The 20,792-nt window shown below is 35.0% G+C and overlaps 1 protein-coding gene across 1 annotated transcript; it reads left to right on the forward strand.

Annotated features, from left to right (window-relative positions):
• The first annotated feature begins 17,028 nt into the window (after window positions 1-17,028).
• On the forward strand, window positions 17,029-17,892 carry LOC100931174 (vomeronasal type-1 receptor 1-like). The gene has a single exon (XM_012552937.2). The coding sequence runs from the start codon at window positions 17,029-17,031 to the stop codon at window positions 17,890-17,892; it is 864 nt and encodes a 287-aa protein (XP_012408391.2).
• The last annotated feature ends 2,900 nt before the right edge of the window (window positions 17,893-20,792 follow it).

Consider the following 20,792-nt stretch of genomic DNA (forward strand, 5'->3'; position numbering starts at 1 on the left):
TCAGCTTTTTTAGTTGCATGTCCAATTCATTGATCTCCTCTTTCCTTATTTCATTCATATAGCTATTTAAAGATATAAAATTTAATTATATCCTCAAAGATATAACTTTGAGGGGAGTGATCCTCAGAGTAGATCCTATGATCCAGCAGAGAGTGATCCTATGAAAAATCAAAGAAGTGATGCACTTTGGCTTTCATAGGAGACAAGTTCCTTGAAAACAATAAAATATAAAATTTATTACCTCAAATATTCATACAAATTAACTCACAGGTTAAGCACCCAACAAGAAGTTCTAAATTCTAAATCAAGGAGAGAAACTTGACTTCACAGCTGGTAAGAATAAAATCTCAAAGCCTATAGTTTCTCTCTTCCTATGTTCTTCTTATCTACAACATTGTCTTCTGATCTTGTTATTCCATCAAAACTGCTTTCTCCAAAGTCAAGAATGGTTTTTTAAGATCCAAATCAAATGGGGTTTTTTAAAATAGTAATTCTCTTTGAGCTCAAGGCAGTCTTTAACACTGTTGATTCCTCTCTCCTTCTGGATGCTCTCTTCTTTCAGGATTGATTCTACCCTCTCTTCATTTTCTTGCTACATATTTCTTTTGGTCTTTGTCTCTCAGTTTTGATGGATTCTTCTCCAGATCATACCATCAATATAGCAATTCCTCAGCTCTTTTCTCTTCTCTCTCTATACAATTTCACTTGCTGATTTTATTAGCTCACATGAACGTACTTATCTTCGCCAGGCTAATGATTCTCAAATCTACCTATCCTGATTCCATCTCTCTAACTCACCTCTAATCTTGCATTTTAACTGCTTTTCAGTTATCTGGAAAGCTGATAGAACTGGTATCCATGAAAAAGTCTTGATGGAAAAAATCCAAATAATTTGGAACGAAATACAGATTTAGAAAAAGTGGGAAGAAGACCTTTTTATAATACAGATCCTGAGCTTGTTTGCCCTGCTTTCCATTGAGAAAGTCAAAACAGAGCACTTAGGACACTGATGAGATGTACAATGAATTATCATTGTTGAAGGATAAGGAGACTTCCCAATAATGAGTTTCCTAGAAAAGGAATGCTTAATGAAGAAACCTGAAAGCAGTATAATTATCAGGAAATAGAGAGAAGTCTATAATGAGTTCCTTTCTTAAAAAGAGCTTCTAAACCCCATAACCCTGCCCAAAATCAGATGGCCCAATCAATAGAACAAAGGGTACCAATAGGACATAAGTACTTGGCATAATCAATCTTTCAGGATAATGAGATTTACAAATAAAGAATTTCCTAAAAAAAAAAAAAAAAGACATAATTAAGAAGTCAAAAAACAGAAGTAGATGAGGATGAGGGAAAATAGTTTAGAAGCTTTGCATGATGGCATGAACAAATTGTAAAGGAATTAGTCAATCAACCAGATATGTTTGGAACTCGCTCTCCCAAAAGTGAAACAAATAATAGCTTCATGATTTACCTTAGTAATTTTTTTCCCAAATGATGGAGATAAAAAACAGGATCAGCTTGTTGATTGAATTGGATTTCTCACTTAGTAGAAGGAATTAATACTTGGCATGCATAATGAAAATATGGAGAATAAGTAACATTTTCTCCTAAAAGTGATGGAGGTTGAGAAATCTAGACAATCTGACATATGACGTTTTTGGAGAATATATTACAAAATATAATAGAATTCACTGAACCAAATGGTAAAGAGGTAGTAGTTCCAATTAGGATAGAAATTTACCAAGAAGTGATTAGATTGTAAAACTGCAAAAGGAGTAATTTTCAAATTATGAAGAAAAATGAAATTTATCTGAATTTAACCATGTATATATACATCTAAATCTACCAAATATAGCTTTAAAATAAAAGTTCTTAATTTGATAATAAAATGATATATTAGCATGAATATATGGTGTTATTTTGTCCTATAAAATACTCTCTGGAGGACTGGCTCAAAATGAACAAAGACTACTCAATGGAAATAAAGAAAAAATTTAAAAGGTTTTTCAAATTATGTTGTAGAGGGAAACAGTATATAAAAGTAACAAAATTATCTTTGTTCAGTTTGGATGATTCAATGATGACTGATATCCTGAGAATACCTGGCTGAGCTAGTTTTGCTTTCCTTATTTGTTTTTCCTGCCAAATTGAATAACCTCTGCATCAGGAATGAGAGAACAAAATTTAATGACTGAAAATAATAAGTACAATGAGTAATATTGCATATTATTCGAGTAAGTTGCTTTTGATGAAATCATAGGACTTATACAAGACCAAATGTATATTCTTAGACACTGAAGAATGTGTTTGAACAAACTGTCTCATTGCTGAGCTACTGTGAGTAACATTTGAAATTGCAAGGAGCATGGGAGAATTATGCAAAGATAAAGTAAGAAAAATTCTACCCTGAATTTCATAAATGGGGGAAAGTATGATTTTCCCATATATACTAGTAAAATTGATTTGATTTCTTAGGGAAATTCTGAAAAAAAATACATTAAAGTGATAATAGGTTAATATTTGTAAATGAATATGATGAATACAAGACAAGCATGGAATTATGGAGGTTACATCATGCCAGAATAAACTTATTTCCTTTTGGCATAGGATTACTAAACTGGTCAATGAGAGGAATGATGAAGATGTACTTTACCTAGATTTTAACAAAGAAATAGAAGATGGAGAGATATACAATGTCCAATTATGCAAATAAACAATTTTATAATTGCTCCGATGATTGAATTCAAAGAGAAACTGTAAAATGACATTGAATGATCATCAAATTGACATACTGAATGATCATCATATTTGTAGCTACTGCAAAGCTAACAGGCTAATACTCTGGAATTCATTCTATATTCAGTCTATAATGAGTTTCTTTCTTAAAAAGAAAGTTCCCATAGGGGTATGCACATGTTCACCCTCACGTGTGCATACACACACACACACACACACACACACACACACACATCCCTACCCTCTATTCAGTAATCTGAAAGAAGTAGGAAATTTCATTTCTACCTTCTTCCTCTATTTAATGTTTATATGTCAATGGGATCAGATACATAGTAGTTGCTAACAAATAGGATGAATAGGTATGAATATTATGAATATTATGGATAGATACTAATTTATTGAATGATTAGAAAATTGAAGAAAAGAGAAATCAATACCTCAGGTTTTTCTGTGATAGCATTAGATTTAAAATCCTGATAACAATAATAAAAAAGTTATGATCCTTCCCTGATAGGCAGTAATGGCATTGTATCTATGTCACCGGCCTGGCTAATGGCTCTCAACCCATCATGATATGAACACAACTCTACTAGGGAATATAGCACAGTCAAATCAGTTGTCATGGGATCTTGATGTTGAGATTCTGCCCAAGTAGAAACTCAGGAACATACATTCTGGGTCCTTTGTATTTACAATCTTATGAGAAGATGAGGAAGTTATTTTTCAGTGTTAGCCAACTGAGAAGTGGGCTTTATATATTCCAATTAACCCTCTTTTGGGAACAGGAAAAGTTGCCTCATGCCTAATAACTTGGAAGATCAAATTCAGGATTTTAAGTTTCTCACGAGGCTTGGAAGAATATAGGATTCAATGCACTCTGGCTCTACTCTCATTGCCTACACTTGCTTACCATCCTAAACCACCATTTGTCCCCAGTGGGATCCAGAAATACTCTTTTGTACTAAGAAAGTCCAGAGCATCATAGATGTGATATGTCTGATGTAATAGTCTAGTGTGGCAGTGGGTACTCATTATCACTGTCATTTAAACCAGAGCTGGAAAAAGAGAGATATTACTCTGTTTAGATGTTACTATATATACAACTACACTATAGTAACATCTAAACAGAATTACATATATATATATATATATATATATATATATACACTATAATATAGAGTATAAATGTTACAATACTTTGTAGAATATAAGGGATTTTATTTATTTCTTCTAAATCTCATTCTGTGACTTCTCTTCCCTAGGCCAGGAGCATCACTCATTTCAGTTGTGTTAAACAAATGCCACAGTCAGACTTAGTGACATGCTTTATTCCCCAAATTATTCTTTATGGGGACAGAATAAGCTTCCTATCTGTGCTCTAGAAGAAATGTTATTTTTCTTTCAACATTATGTCTAGCTGGAAAGGACTCGATTCAATATTGCAGTGTTGATCAAATGTAAAGTACTTCTATTCTGATTAATACAATGACCCTCAACAATTCTAAAAGAGAAATGATTTTTCAAAAGTTATCTACCTCCAAAGAAAAAACTAATAAGCTCTAAGTTCAGATCAAACTTTCACCTTTTTTCATTTTTTCTTACAATGTGACTAATTTAAAGATGTTTTCATGACTCCCTATATGTAATGAGAATCATATTTCTTACATAATAAGCAGGTAAGGAAGGGGCTTGGATGGAGAAAGCATATTTGAAATTGAAAATAATAATTAAAAAACGAATATTATTTCCTTTTATTTTCCTAATGATATTGGGAGGTAAGTGCTATGAATATCCTTATTTTACGATTTAACGAACTGAGATTAAACATTCACTTGACTATGGTCACAAAGCTAGTAAGGATTAGCAAGTAGAATTTGAACTCTGTTCTTCCTAATTCTAATTCTAGAGCTCTCTCCATTATTTCACTTAAAATGCTAACCACGGAGAGAAGTTGTTTTCTCAAATATATTCAGGAGGGGTCACATCATTTTAAAGTATTGGTTACAGATCTGGAAACCTAATTTTATAAACATAGACCCAATATTCATGTATATTTCTTTTGGCTCACAATTGGTCTATAATTTATGAAGAGGTGCAATCTGCATATATCTTGCCTTGCCTTACAAACAAAAGATGTGTTAGCAAATAAGCTGTTACTGACAATTTGTAATGTTCTTCTCTAAAATATAATCTTCTCTGGGAGCAGGTTTCTTGGGGGGCTTCTGGGAGTAGCTTTCATTTCAGTTCAAAATAATCACCCCAAGGTTCAAATCCTTTATTGTCTATTCAAAATCTTGTCTCTTTCACTTGGGGCTCAGCTAGCTTTTCTGGAGGCCTTCCGGATCTTGGTTTCAATGTTCTCCACAGGAAAGCCTGCCACCACTTCTCAGTCCTCCTTAGTTCTGCCTGACTGCTCTCTCTGGCTTATAAATCTCCTGAAGTCTATCCTAGTTGAGGCTCCTAGCTTAATATCCTCTCTTAAAGATGTGAATCTTATGGAACAATAGTAAGTACTAAGTACATCTAGAGAACTGTTAAGCTAAACAACCATTGTTTCTATCAATTCCACTGACTTAGCACCTTGTAAGAATTCTAACAACAATTAGCAATTGTAGAATCAAAGAATGGACTTTGGGGGACAGTCATTCTAGTCAAAAACAATTTTATATAAGAGGGAAGTTAGGTCCAGATTTGGTAAGTGATTTATTCATCTTGGGATGAAAAAAATACTTAAATATGTAAATTGCTCCCCTGCCCCCTTCTCCAATAATCATTGCTTTCCATCTAGCTGACTTATTTCGTTCCCTTTCCAGTAAAACTTACATCATTCACTGGCTTTTAGATTTAAATGATCCCAGGTCCTTTATTCTAAGGTAAAGTTTCTGTCACTTATCTACTTTGTACTCATCTAAGGAAAAGTTACTTGTTAGATCAACTCTAAGAGAATCTAGTTTTGCATCTCTTCCCTCATTCAATCATTTCTAACCTTAGACATTTAAAGTGAATATGATGATGTTTATAAAACATATAGTGATTTCCTCATCAGTGAGCTTTTTTTTAAAGTGTAGTCTAAAGCATTGTTTGTGGAGTTGTGAATATTCTGGAGAACAATTTGGAAGTATGCTAAAAAAGTTATAAAACCATTCATATGTTTCCATATTACTAGGGAAATGTCATCAAATGTGTGTACACTAATTGTGTGTGCTTACTGACTGTATTTATCTCCAAACATTTTCATTTCCACTAGAGGTCCTCCTCTCTTTTAATTGGACATATTTGCATATAAGTATATTAGGGACAAGATAATGGAAATAATGGATCTGGGAAAACAATATCATTTTCCCTCATGGTACATGTGTTACCTACTGTCATCAGAAAGGCTCCATTGTAAGAAAAAAGGAAACCCTACTAGATCTGCTATTCTGTATGCCTCCTTAGGTTTTTCTTGAGTTCCCAGACCTAGAATTTTAGGGCAAACTCAAAGGCTTGGTATCTACTTCTGCTTCCTAAGGCTTTTTCCACTTCCTCTCATAAAGGTAAGAGTTACATAGTCATATCTACAAAGGCCTAAGACTCTCCAGAAGTACTATGCCCTTAACAAGAGTCTTGTATATTCCTATCCTGGATTTGATGTCATACACCTGCAGGCATTATCACCTCTTTGAAAAACAAAACAAAACAAAAGCCTCAGATGATGAAAATGCATGGGCCAAGATGAATCCAAAGACTTTGTGACCACCTTGGTTCTAAAACAAAAACAAAAACAAAAAAAAAAAAAGCGTGAGATGTAGAGGGCTGAAACTCTGAATAGATGTGTTTGAATCAGACAAGTACTTAAGGCTAATTACCTATTCAATATAAGACAATGACTCTACTAGTATGTGTTTGGATAAATGGCCTTTCTCACTGTTCAGTGCTTACTCAATGTCTGGTGTTAAGATAATCATAGGCAAGGATTAGAGAGTGGGGTGAGAGAGGTGAGAACTCACTTTGTGACAGGAGGAAGAGAAAGGTGGAGACTCTGGACTCCAGGACCAGGAAACATCTTTAGCAAGCCTCCTGGCAGTTTGCCTGCCTCCTTCATTTCTCCCCAAAAAATCCTAGGACTTTAATTTATCCACACTCTGGGTGACCCTGAAGCCCTCCAAGGAACTAGCAGGTACTTCACACAATGGAGTAAAATTGGTTTTAAGGAATCCTACAGGTTTTAAAACAAGGAATGATTTTAACTTGAGTGGTCAAACCAGAAAGTATGAGAAGAAAAACAAGCAGAAGGTTGGTGCCTGTAGCTGTGGAGGGTATAGCACCTGGGGCAGAGCTAAGGAAGTTTTTTTTTGTTTTCTTTTTTTAGCATTTTACTAATTTATTTTGCTTGTTACTGCTCTAGGAGATCTGCAGAGCAAGGCCATTTGGGAGAAAAGAGAGTTAAGTATCTTAAGTACTGTTGACCAACAGGGCAGAAAGGGAATTAAGTACCTTAAGTACCTTGCTGAGGAGCTTGCTTTTCACCTTCAAAGCTCATTTTCAATTCTGCCTATACCTCAGCACGCCCTTCCTCCCTCAACTCCATCTTCATGGTGGGGGGAGGGGGGGTGGAGGGAGTGGGGGGAAGGAGGAGGAGTGGAGGACAGTAACACCAGCAGCACCAGCAGCTGAACTTGGTGCTGCCCTTTTGGGGTGGAGTTTTGAGGATGAAACAGGGGATTTTGCTCCTTTTTTAGTGTATTAAAAAAAGGTTCCCTATCAATCTTTGGGGAAGTGACATCTTACAACAGTTAGGAAATAATTAAGTACTTTGGCTTTTTAGGCAGGGCTGCTGTAGAAGGCCTGCCAGCACTCTCACCTGTTCTCATTCAATGGAAAATTAATACAATGTTGTTTAATCAGTGAAAAAATTCAGGCCTACTGATATACTCTGAAATGCAATTTGGTGATATTTATCCAGATTTTGACTCCCAACAACAGAATCCAGGATCAAGACACTCCTCCCAAATCAAGAAAGGGGGAGCCAAAACAGGGAGACACTCCTCCAGGTAACCCTAGAGAATTTCTTAATTTAACTTTATGTATTAAAATTTTTTTATTTTTGATGGAGATGCACGGCTTGGGCAGACAGGTGTCATAACACACCAGAAGGGCAGTATCCAGTGTGAGCTCCACTATCTTTAGCTAATCACCAGGTGATGTGGGGATCCAGAGAGTGGTGAATGGAAGTGAGGAGACAGATTAACAGCTTGGGGCAGAGGGTTTGCTTGTGTCTCTACAGATAAGAAGGAACCTGATGGGTGCTGATGCGCCATATCTGCCTTGTCCATTGTAGATAGACAGAAAAAGAGAAGATCCTCAAAATCAAGGAGAAGACCCAGGCGACATCAGGTGGTTCTATCTCTGACAGCATCTGTAGAGGGTCACAGTCAGTGAGGAAACTCTGGATAAGGTATAAGACCCTTCAGCCCAGAGGGAAACTGCTGACAATGTCTATTTCAGCTCCCCAGCTCCCCTAAGGGCTCTCAGCCTTCCTGAGAAGTCAGGGGGGTGGTGCTAACCTGTGTGGAGATTGAAGCAGAGTAATAGCAGGTGGCAAAGAGTATCTACACACAATAGCAAGTTGTTTATGTAGTCTCACATGCACAGTACATATTTAGCACACATGCAGTTTGCTATAGTTATATAAAGGTATGACAGTATATAAGACTGAGAGAATTTGGAATAAACGGACTCCATGTTTGACCATCCACCTGAGTCTAACTTCATCACTCCTCCTCTAAGAGCAAGGACTTGGGCTGGTCCCAAGATCCTCCAGAGAGCTAGTCTGAACAATACATTTTGGCACCCCAGCTTTAAGGGCTCTAGAAAGCACACAACAGAAAGGAATTAGAAGAAAATAAAATTATTACTACTTACACATGATATGATGATATTCTTAGAGAATTCTACAAAAATCATACAAAAATGTACTAGAAACAATTCATAGCTTTAGCAAAGTTGCAAGATATAAAATAAACCCACAGAAATTATCAGCATTTCTATATATTACTGATAAAGACCACCAGCAAGAAAAAGAAAGAGAAATTCCATTTAGAATTATTATAGACAAAATAAAATACCTGGGGGTCTATCTGTAAAGATAAACCCAAGAACTATATGAACACAATTACAAAACACTTCTCACACAAATAAAGTCAGATATAAACAATTAGAAGAATATTGATTGTTCCTGGATACAACAAGCTAATGTAATGAAAATGATAATTCTGCTTAAATTGACCTACTTGCTCAGTGCCCTATCAATTAAACTGTCAAAAAATTATTTTACAGAACTAGAAAAAATAATAAAATTCATGTGGAAGAACAAAAAGTCAAGAATATCAAGAGAATTAATGAGAAAAGTACAAAGGAGGGTAGCTTAGCAACACCCAATTTAAAACTATATTATAAAACAATAGTCATCAAAGTCATTTAGTATTGGCTAAAAAAGAGTGTTGGATCAGTGGAAGAGATTAGATACATACAACACAATAATAAAAACCTATATTAATCTAGTGTTTGATAAACCCCCAAATTCCAGTTTCTAGAATAAGAACTCACTATTTGACAAAAATTGCTGGGAAAATTAGAAAATAATATGTCAGGACCTACATTTCATACCACATACCAAAATAGGGTCAAAATGGGTACATGATTTGTGTATAAAGAATGATACCATAAGCAAATTAGGAGAACAAGGGATAATTTATCTATCAGATCTTTGAAGAAGGAAGACAAAACTAGAAAATATTATGAAAATAAAAACAAACAACTTTGATTACATGAAATTGAAAAACAAATTGCACCAACAAAACTAACAAACAAGATTAAAAGGGAAGTTCAAAGCTGGGTGGGGGGGGGAAGTCTTTACAAATAAGGTTTCTGATTAAGGTCTCATTTCTAAAACATGTAAAGAAATATGTCAAATTTATAAAAATAAAAGTCATTCCCCGATAGATAAACGATCAGAGGATATGAACAGACAATTTTTAGATGACAAAATTAAAGCTATCTATACTTATAGGGATGTCCTATACTTACAAGGAAAAGTGCTCTGAATCACTATAAATTTATTACATTTCTCTAAAATGCAAATTAAAACAACTCTGAGGTACCACCTCATACCTGTCAGATTTACTAAGATGACAGGAAAAAATAATGATAAATGTTGGAGGAGATGTGGGAAAACTGGGACACTAATGCATTGTTGGTAGAGTTATGAAATGATTCAATTGGGAACTATGCCCAAAGGGTTTTAAAACTATGCATATCTTTTCATTTAGCAGTCCCATTACAGGGTCTATATCCCAAGGAAATCATAAAGGAGGGAAAAGGAACCACATGTACAAAAATGCTTGTAGCAGCTCTTTTTGTGGTAGCAAAGAATTGGAAAAGGAGTAAAAACCCATCCATTAGGGAATGGCTGAACAAGTTGTGGTATATGGAAATAATGGAATATTTTTATTCTATAAAAAGTGATAAATAAGCTGATTTTAGAAAGGCCTGAAAAGATTTACACATAGTGATGTTGAATGAAACAAACAGAACCAAGAACACATTGTGTACAATAATAGAAAGAATGTATGATGATCAACTATGAAAGGCTTGGTTCTTCTCAGTGGTTCAGTGGTATATATATATATATATATATAAATTCTCACCCTCTACCAATAAAATGGAAAGTTCTTGAATTCAGAAATTTCTTTTTCATTTTGGTCAATATCACCATATGTGAACAAATGCAGTAAATGATACAAGCTTAATAAATGTTTGATTAAAAAGGAATAAGAAGCAAGACGAAATAGCATGTGATAAATTTAGATCAGCAGGGAATGTCATTGTTTTTAGATATGGAAGAATAGTACTCATGTATCATTCCAAAATCAAGGTCAGGGTCATTATGTGGAGAGATGGGGAAGAAGAGTAGGCCTGACAATTGAAGAAATTTTAGAATTAAGAAGTTAGGTAGCTAGAGACGGAAAAATATAGAGAGGATTAAGTCTGCTCATACAGGGAAAGAAGTTGGGAAAAGAAGTGTGATGTTCTGACCCAACCCCTCAAACCATAGGATATTGCACGAGTTTTGTTCCAAGTGTTGGTCCTCCTTTTCTGTAGGAGATAGAAGTTGAGATAATTAATTACAGGTGATCATCAGTTCCTAATGTGGAATCAGCCCTCATTTGGGGGGGACAGACTAAACTTGATTTTTAATTTTTTTTCCATTAGACAGAAAACAAAATAGGGAGCCCTAGGGAGAATCCTATAAGATAGACCCAACTGTATCAATTATAAGAGAAACTCACCTATAACCAAAGCTGAACATCAATTAGTTGCACAATCTGCTGGCTCACATGCTCTTATTGCATCTTTCTGCAAATCACTTGACAGGCCTTCTCCCCACCTGCTCATTGATGTTGCACTAGAGACTTTAAGCAATCAATAGTCTAGATAAGTCTAAACACTTGGGACAAAAGTTCATTCCCCTTTAATGGGTCCCAGATAACCCAGGCAAATAATACCATTTCTCTGTAGATGACATGATAATTACAGCCCTGACGGAGAGATGAGCTTAGACACAGCCAGCATAATAACTGCATCCCTGACCATCCCCTATATATGACCCACACAGTCATACAGGCATATTTTCCTGCCTAAATATAGATTGCTGCTGTTTAACTTTCTGCTGTATTGACAGAGACTGAATTGGTAAGTGGCTATGCCTTAGTACCTGAGACAGAGATCTGTATAACAGGAGAGAATCAATGATTGCATGTTTAGAGCCTAGCATAAGATCTTACTGAATGAGCTAAATGAGTCAGCCACTCAAAAGACAAAATAGGCACATAGCAATGGTCCAGTCCCCATGCTGAGTGTGAAGAGGTAAAGAAAGGCAAAAGCACTCCTTGCTTCTTAAAGTTCAAAGTCTATGGGATTTTGCAAAGGACTGCAAAAGGAGAGAAAGGAGAAAAGGGGGAAGGTGGTTGATGAAAAAGAGAGAAAAAAAGAGAGACAGAGACAGAGAAGAGGTAAGGAAAGAGGGTGGGAGTGGGAAGCATAATATAAACATAATATAATAGAGAAGATGTTTAGATAATGGTCTATTGTGCAAAATTTCTAGATGAGACTTTGGCTAAGATCTAAAGGAAGCTGGGCAAACCAGAACAAAGTAATGAGAGTGTAAGAGATTGAGTGATTCAAGGAAAATAAAACTAATGTTCCTGTTTTTGTATTCTGTAGTCCAAGAAATAACACTCCCCATGACAATGAAAAGGAATAAGGCTTCAAATACCATCTAGAACTGGCATTGAACCTGCTCCAGGGCTGGCTGAATATTTCTCAACTCTTCCTTCTCTGGGCTTCACTTAAGGCAGGGCTTCTTAAACATTGCCCACTTTTGACCCCTCTCATCCCTTGTAATGCTAATCCATATATGGAGGTATAAAAATTAACTATAAAGTCCAACATTCACTGATAAAAATTCATAATTCCATGACCCCCACATTCAGTTACCAAGCCCCTAATGGGCTTGTGACAATTGCTTAAGAATAGTTGACCTTAGCTTAGTCAAAGGCATAGATCAGTGTGAAATTAACTGACAAAAATCCTGATGCTGAGATATTTTGTCCAAAAAGTATTCCTAAGCACCTGTATGCCAGGGAGTTGTTACATTGGAAGAAGATGGGAAGGAGATAGTTTTACTTAGTTTGTCTCTGTCTTGAGAAATAACATGTTTGTCAGATAAGCCTAGATCTGTTAATGAGCAAAGGAATAGCCTCCTGTCTCATCACTTAAAATGGCATGTTCAGGGTCTGCAATTTCTTACTGGATTTGGAAAGGAGTATGACAATATAGACCTCTGGCTTCTGTTCTCACCTTTTCCCTGTCCTGATCCTTCATGTGGGCCAATATGCTTCTCTGTATTGAGAGAATGGGAGGAAAATAAAATGATACAAATAGCACTGACTGAGAATGTGTGCTCTCCTGTCCTGGTCCCGAAATGCAGAGTCTGCCATTTTAGAAATCAACACTGATTTGCAAACTGAGAGTTCTGAGCTTCTTCATTTCTACCTCTTAAATAAGATGATCCCAAAGTATTTTTTCCCTACCTCAGCATGCTCCCTGATCCTGGTTGAGTTTAATAATACATGTGATTTTAGTTTCTTCTTACATCAAAAATAATGCTCTCTATATGAGGCTGAAGAAGTGCTCTGCCCTCCAGGAACAACAATATTTCTAAGCAGCATTAAATTCAACTGGAAAAAAGACTGAAAGGGTTCAAATTCTGACTCTCCTTCCTGCTACCCATATGTCTTTGGGTAATTCCCATCACTTTTCAACTTGGTTTTCATTATTGAAAAAAAATTAAATAGTAATGATTTGGACCAATTAAGTTCAAAGGATCATTCCAAGTCTAGATCCAATATCTTGGTGACTCCACTGAATTAGGAAAGAATCGATAGACTGTCCCTGACTAACAAATACAAGGATTCTGAGCAAAGCAAATTATCTCCTTCATTCATTCAGGAACAAGGGGCTACAGAGTTTGAAGTTTTCTTTAGATCTGCTTGTTTATCGAAGAAAGAAAAAAGAACAACTCGGGTAGAAGAGATTGACTGGCAGACGTGATAGCTGAGATACTGCTTAGGAAATCCCTGTAAGTAAAATTTTTTAAAGAATTATTATATTGTGATTAAATGGGGGTTAAAATTAATTTCTAACAAACTCTTACTTTTTATAACATTCTCTACAATTAGAAACAGAGATTTTAATTATATATTAGATTATGGCCTTAAAAGATCAAGGTGGATAATTTGCATTCTGTTAAACCCCATGCTTTAAAAATAGGAGGAAAGCATGAGAACATCAGATGTGAAGAAAAGCAGTACTGGGATAGGCCCACATTCTAAATTGAAATTCTTATTCGAAAAGTATTTCATTAAAATACATTATGTTTCAAGAAATAGGCTTTAAAAAATAGCGATCAAACAAAAGACAAAATATATCATTTGCTTTCTCAGAAGCTAACACTAAAATGGGAGAGATTACAGACAAACTGATATCAAGAAATTATTTATTTACAAGATTAATTAGTGATATCAACAGAGGGAAAATAACAACATTTTATAATGTAGAGAAAATTTTCGTGAAATAAGATAGGAGTTTATTTCAGGTTTTCAATAAGCCAGAGGCAGAGAAGAGGTAGAGAAGGAGATTGAAATCATCTCAGACATGTGGATGTCCAGCAAAAATCTATGGATTTCAGAGATTCAGCTTCTTGTTCAAGGAACTTCAAGAAAGCCAGTTTCCCTGCTTGCATTTTTGTTTTTCTTCCCGGGTTATTTCTACCTTCTGAATCCAATTCTCCCTGTGCAACAAGAGAACTGTTCGGTTCTGCACACATTTATCGTATCTAGGATATACTGTGACATATTTAACATGTATAGGACTGCTTGCCATCTAGGGGAGGAGGTGGAGGGAGGGAGGGAGGGGAAAAATCGTAACAGAAGTGAGTGCAAGGGATAATGTCATAAAAAATTACCCTGACACGGGTTCTGTCAATAAAAAGTTATTTAAAAAAGAAAGAAAGAAAGAAAGCCAGTTTTCCTGCATTGCAGGCTTTGTGGTAAGGGATATGGTTTAAGAAAACTGGAAATGGTGGGAGGGGCCAGATTATGAAAGGATTTGAATAAAAAAAGTGAATTTCATATTTGAGTCTGAATGTAATAAAATGTAATTGTAGTTTACTGAAAAGGTGAGTTGATAACATTAGATCAACACTGCAGGAAGATCAGTTTGACAGGTGAGTAGAAGATGAACTAAAGTAGAGAGAGATTTAATTCAGAGATGATCTATCAGTCTATGACATTTATTTGGGTGTGAGATAATGAAAACATGCAACAGGGTCATTATAATGTCAGAGGGAAAAGTGCCATGTAAGACATGATATAAATATAAAATTAACAGGATTTGGCAACAAAACGATCATGGGTGTAAGAGTGGGAAAAGAACTCATGAAAAAATGATATGTTTCAAGCCAAAGGGGAAAAAAAGATGTTGGCAGTATTAACAGGAATAAGGAAATATGAAAAAGAAAAGTTTTTGAGAGAAAGATAATAAATTAAGCCTTTTAGATATTAATTTTAAGACAGCTATGGAACATTCATTATGAGATATAGGAAATTCAGTTATGGATGTAAGAATGGAGGTCAGGAAAGAGGATAGCTCCAGGTTAATAGGATTTATAATCAATATAGAGATAATTCTTCTATTCATGGAATAATAATGATTTCAATACTATATGAAATATAGTATATACAATAGTATATAAGAAATATTATAGAGAAAAAGAAAAGACCTAGCACAGGAATTGGAAAGCATACATCAACCACCCAAGGTGGAATGTGAGATAAATTAAGATACACCAAAGGAGACTATGAAGTAGCAGTCAAAGTAGCAGGAAGGGAACCAAGAATATAGCCATGAAAATCGAGAAAGTAAAGACAATCAACTCAATGGTAAGCAACAGGTCCAAAAGAAGCAGGTAAATACCAATGAATAAGCTGAGAAGAGGCCATAAGAGTGACCATTTAAGAGACCATTAGTAAATTTGTAGAGAAAAGTTCTGGTTGAATAGAAACCCAGAAATCAGATTTTTCAGTGTTAAGAAAATAAGAAGAAATAAAGGAAAGGCAACATTGTGTAAGATATTCTCAAGGAATTTAGCCACAAAAAGAAGAGGAGATATTTTCTGAGGATATGGGCTATAAAGGAAAATTTCTAATCAGTAGATAAAAAGCCAGGAAATAAGGAATGGTTGAAAATAATTAAAAATGAGTATTTTAGAGGGAATAATTTTCTTCGAAAGATGCCACATAATGCCATCAAGATTGCATATAGAGGAACTGGCAAGGAAAAGGGCTACCTCCTTACAGGAGAAAAGAATGAAAGGAGTGATAATTGGAAATGGCATCTTAGGGACATGAAATATAAAAAAAGAGGGAAACAGAGCACTAATCAAGTTTTCAGTGTCATACTGCACAAAGTTTGTACTTGAAAGAGTTGTCATGGAAAGTCTTGTGACTTATTAGATGGGTGACTGGTGGGTCAATTCTGGATGTTGAAAATGTTGTCATTGTCCTAGGGATTAAGTCTATACTATGGAATTTAATTTGCAGGAAATTCAGTCAATATTTTTTCCCAAAATTCACTTAGAAACTTGAATAAATGCAGAAGATGATGGGAATAATTTATGAATAAGTTGTCTAGGACAAAACCTGTGATAAAATAATAGATTGAGGGATTATAGAGATAAGCACATTGAAGTTGAATAGCTCCATCAAAGAGAAGGTGGACAAATGAAATGAATATAAACAAGAAGAGTTATGATACAAGGTCTTCAACTAAAAAGATCAAAAGATTTGATGTCATGAGTCACAAAAAGAGATGCAAAGATTACTAAAAGTAGTTTGTGAGTGAGCCACTAGTTAAAGAAGAATAAAACAAAACACGTACCTTGTTGCAAAATGAATTCTGAATGAGATTAAATATCAAAATTTAGTGAAGGATCTATTCAGGAATTATTCTGGATTTTCTATATAGTTCTTCAGAGACACATGAAGAGAATCAATAAAAGAAGATTATAGAAGTCACAGGAACAAATGAACGAGGGACACAAAAGTTGACAAAGTATAATTTAGTTTCCTGAATATGGACATTTACATGTAACATGAAGAAAAGGAAAGAGTTTAGCTGTCAAAAGAATGAAGATCAGAGAAACAAAAAAATGGGAAAGGAATGAAGGTCATTGTGAACAAAAACCTAGTTCAGAGATCATATTTTATGTTGTTTTTATCAGTTACTTGTATCCACATCTTTGTGACTGTGTGAGGTTTTCTTGGGAAAAATACTGGACTGGATTGTTATTTACTTCTGAAGCAAACATGACTAAACAAGGATCACACAACTAGTAAATGTGAGAGACTGCATTTGAATTTGGGTCTTCTTGACACTATATTTAACCCTATATTGGAGAGATCTTCAGGTATATAGAAAGATGGAATCATAGATTTTTAACTATGAGTGAAATTTTGAATTTAAATAATAAATCTGTAGCCACTGTCTGAGAAACTTTGTTGTTCCTCATGATACTAGAAAGCATGGAAATTCAGTGCGTAAATAATACTATGTAACAAGCATATTTTCATGTTTTTACCCATAGGTCCCCATGAGTCTGACAGCAAAATCATCTTCATGAGGTAAAGAATGCTGACCTTGGATGAAATTCTGGGGATAGTATACCTGCAACTAACTGGAATTGGATACCTGGGAAATTTAACTCTCCTCATCCTAAACAGCTTTAATTTCCTGACTGTTCATACAGTAAGACCAAAAACTGTAATTATCATCCATTTAGCCTTTTCCAATGCCATGGTACTTCTCTTTAGGGGAATACCTACCATAACAAGACTTTGGAAGGTAAAATGTGTCCTGGACAGAATCGGGATTAAAATCATAACATATATGCAAATAATAACCCGGGGTCTCTCCTTAAACAGCACCTGCCTCTTGAGTATCTTCCAGGCTATTACTATCACTCCCAACAACTCCATGTGGGCACAGCTGAAATTTAAAGCACCAAAGTGCATTATTCCATGCATTGTTTTATGCTGGATCTTTAATCTACTATTAGATATGCTTCTATTTCTATATCAGGATGGTCCAAAGAACAGCACAGTCAGTAAATATGGATGCAACACTGGGTACAGAGCTCAAGACATGTATAATAATAATAATATAAAATTTAAAATCTTAATATGTGTCCACGATACCTTCTTTGCATGCCTCATGACGTCTTCTAGCGTCCATATGGTCTTAATGCTATACAGACACAAGAGGAATGTCAATCATATACATAGTAATAGCACCTCCACAAAAGTATCCCCTGAAACTAGGGCAACCCAAGCTATCCTACTTCTAGTGGCCACCTTTGTTTTGTTTAATATATTCAGTCCCATTTTTATTCTGTGTATGTCCTATTTTAAATTCACAAACGCTTGGATGATACATACATCAGCCCTTCTCTCTCTGTTATCCAACAGTCAGCCCTTTCATTTTGATCAGCATTAGTAACCAGATCCCCAGTTTTTGTGCTCATAGATAATTTGAAAAACTACTCAATCTCCCTTACCCTGTAAGGCTGATCTATATAGAAGACTTACTGAGAATTCTTGCAAGGTGGCAGAGCAGGTCACAAAATGCAAAACTCTCCAGATTTCACCCACAGCATTTCAGATGCATTCAAGGCACTACTTGGAAAAAATAATGGTTCTCTTAGGACAATTTCAGTATATCTGAAGAAAGATACCAGAATATCTCCAGGATAAAGAACTTAGATAGAAGGAGAGGGGGCAGTTCTGAAATCTTACTCAGAACAGGAATGACATAAAGAGGGAATAATACATATATATGTGGGAAGATACAAAATGTTCTAAATTTGAAAGAAATAAAGATAAGGAATAGAATGGAAGACATGTAGAGAAGGATGTGTACATTCCAAGAATAGGATAAAATGTGTAGATGGGAGGGGGTGTTTGTTTTAGTAAAATTATTTATTTTAAGCCTATTGCTTTATGAATCATGTTGGGAGAGAAAAATCAGATATCACTAATAGCCCCTCCACAAAAATATCCTCTGAAATTAAGGCAAACCAAGCTATACTGCTTCTAGTGGCCATCTTTGTTTTGCTTAATGTATTCTCTCCCATTTTTATTGTGCATATTTTTTACATTCAATCCACTAGCATTTGAATGATATATAAACATATGTACTTATATTCTCTCTTTGTCATCCAAAAGGAAGCCTTGTTATTCTGATCTGCATTAGTAACCAGATCCTTAGTTCTTGTGCTTTTTAAAAGTTACTGAATCTCCCTTATTGTGTAATGTACATCTATATAAAATATGTACAGAGCATTCTGGGAAGATGGCAGAATACCTCAAAAAATTCCAAGTTCTTCTGAGTTCTTCCACAAACCAGCTTCAGTAGCATCTCAAGGGGAATGTGGAAGGAAAAAATACCAGACAAGATAGGGGGCAGAATAGTGGTCCTCCTGACAACTGGAGCACATCTGATAAATAAAAGCTATCTAGCCTCCAAGCTAGAGGAATTAGGAATTAGATGGTGGAACAGGACTGGTAGTATTGGAATTCTATTCACAGGAAGAATGCATTAGAGGGAACAAAATATATCCAGAAGAGTATAAAAAGTATTTAAATTTAGAAAGAAATAAGAGCATAGAAGTGGACTGGGGGGTTGGAGGGAGGCAGAGGGTGGGGAGAAGGCCATAGAATGATAAATAGATTAACAGGAATGGGATAAAAAGGGAAGGAAAGAGTGAGGGAAAGAGGAAAAGGAGTGAAGGGGGGGGGGGTTCAAGTAATAACAAGGCAAAATACCTGATAGAAATAGAGAAGTCAGCAGTGAAAGAAAATAACAGATACATACAAACATAATAATGATCAGAACAATTTGTTACAAAAAAAGTGAGGATAGTAATCATTAATTTCAAACAAAGTTAAAGCTAAAATAGGTTTATTCAAAAGAGAAAAACCAGAAAATTGTACTATGGTCACTTATATTGACCAATAATGTTTTAGACTATTTGTGTATATATACATGTATGTCATATACATATATGTCTCTGTGTGTATGAATATGTCTTTGCTTAATTGTAACCTGCTTGGGGAACACAGAAGGGCAGAAAAGGGGGTAGAAAATGAAAAAAGTTAAAAATGCACAGAGAGAAGAAAAAGCCTACAAAGTAGCAAAGAAAAGATGGACAGCTCTCAATATAATATGTACTATTTATTACATAGGATTTCTACAAGTTGTTTTTATTGTTTCAGATTTTGAATCTTCTCCTTTGTTATGCTGTACATTTTACAATATTTTATCTTTCTATTTTGTATTTATGTTTTCAATAAATTATTTTAAAAACAAAGAAAGAAAACACATACAGGCCTTAAGAGTTAAAATGTTTTACTGGGATGGAACACTGAAGAACATCTACACCACCCATTCAGTTTATGATTCTTTAACTCACTGTCCACATATTCTTAAATCAATTGCACTCATCTTTAACATCCAGTTTCATCATTACAGAAAGGAAGGGGATGAACATTGTCTGAAGCTTGATTTTATCCCTTTTGATTCTAAGAGGGAATAACTTAATCATTCAGTTGGATAGAGAAATTTATCTAAATCTATAAAGAAGGAGGAAAAGAAAGAGGAAAAGGAAGGGGTTGCATTGAAAGGAGGGCAGAAACACTAGGGGAAAAAAGAGAAGAGAAGGGAGAAGACTAATAAAAGATAAAGTACTAGGTGGGGTTAGTTAAAAAAAAAAACACTAGGACAAGGGAGAGGGTGATAGGAGATAACTTGGGGGTGAGATGGGTCCAAAAATGCTACTAAGGACAGATTCCAAAGAAAGAATAAGAGTATATACAAAGAAGAATATAGGTTGAAGAGAAATACAGAGCTGGGAATCACAACTGTGAATATGATTGGGATGAACTTTCTCATAAAACTGAAGCAAATAGCAAAGTGGATTAAAAAAGAGAATGCTAGAACATGTTTACAAGAAACACATTTCACAGAGAGATAAATTACAGAGTAAAGGTAAAAGGCTGAAATCGAGTTTATTATTCTACTTCAACAGAAGTTTAAAAAAAAGCAGCATGAGGAACTCTGATCTCAGATAAAGAAAAAATAAAAATAGATATAACTAAAAGAGATAAGAAAAGAAAGTACATCTTGATAAAGGATAGATTAAACAATGAAGTATTAATGATATTAAATGTATATACACCAAGTAGTAGAGCACTCATATCTAGACAGGATATTAAGGCAGTTACAGGGAAAAATATATAGCAACATTCTATCACTGGGGGACCTCAAACTTCCCCTCTCAGAATCATACAAATGTAACTACAAAATAAACAATAAAAAAGAAATTAGAGACTTTAAGA

Source organism: Sarcophilus harrisii, chromosome 6, assembly GCF_902635505.1.
Source record: "Sarcophilus harrisii chromosome 6, mSarHar1.11, whole genome shotgun sequence".
NCBI classification, from domain to species: domain Eukaryota; kingdom Metazoa; phylum Chordata; class Mammalia; order Dasyuromorphia; family Dasyuridae; genus Sarcophilus; species Sarcophilus harrisii.

Bases quoted from the DNA above. Each gene is read 5' to 3' on its own strand.
- LOC100931174 (XM_012552937.2), top strand. From the start codon at position 17,029: ATGCTGACCTTGGATGAAATTCTGGGGATAGTATACCTGCAACTAACT.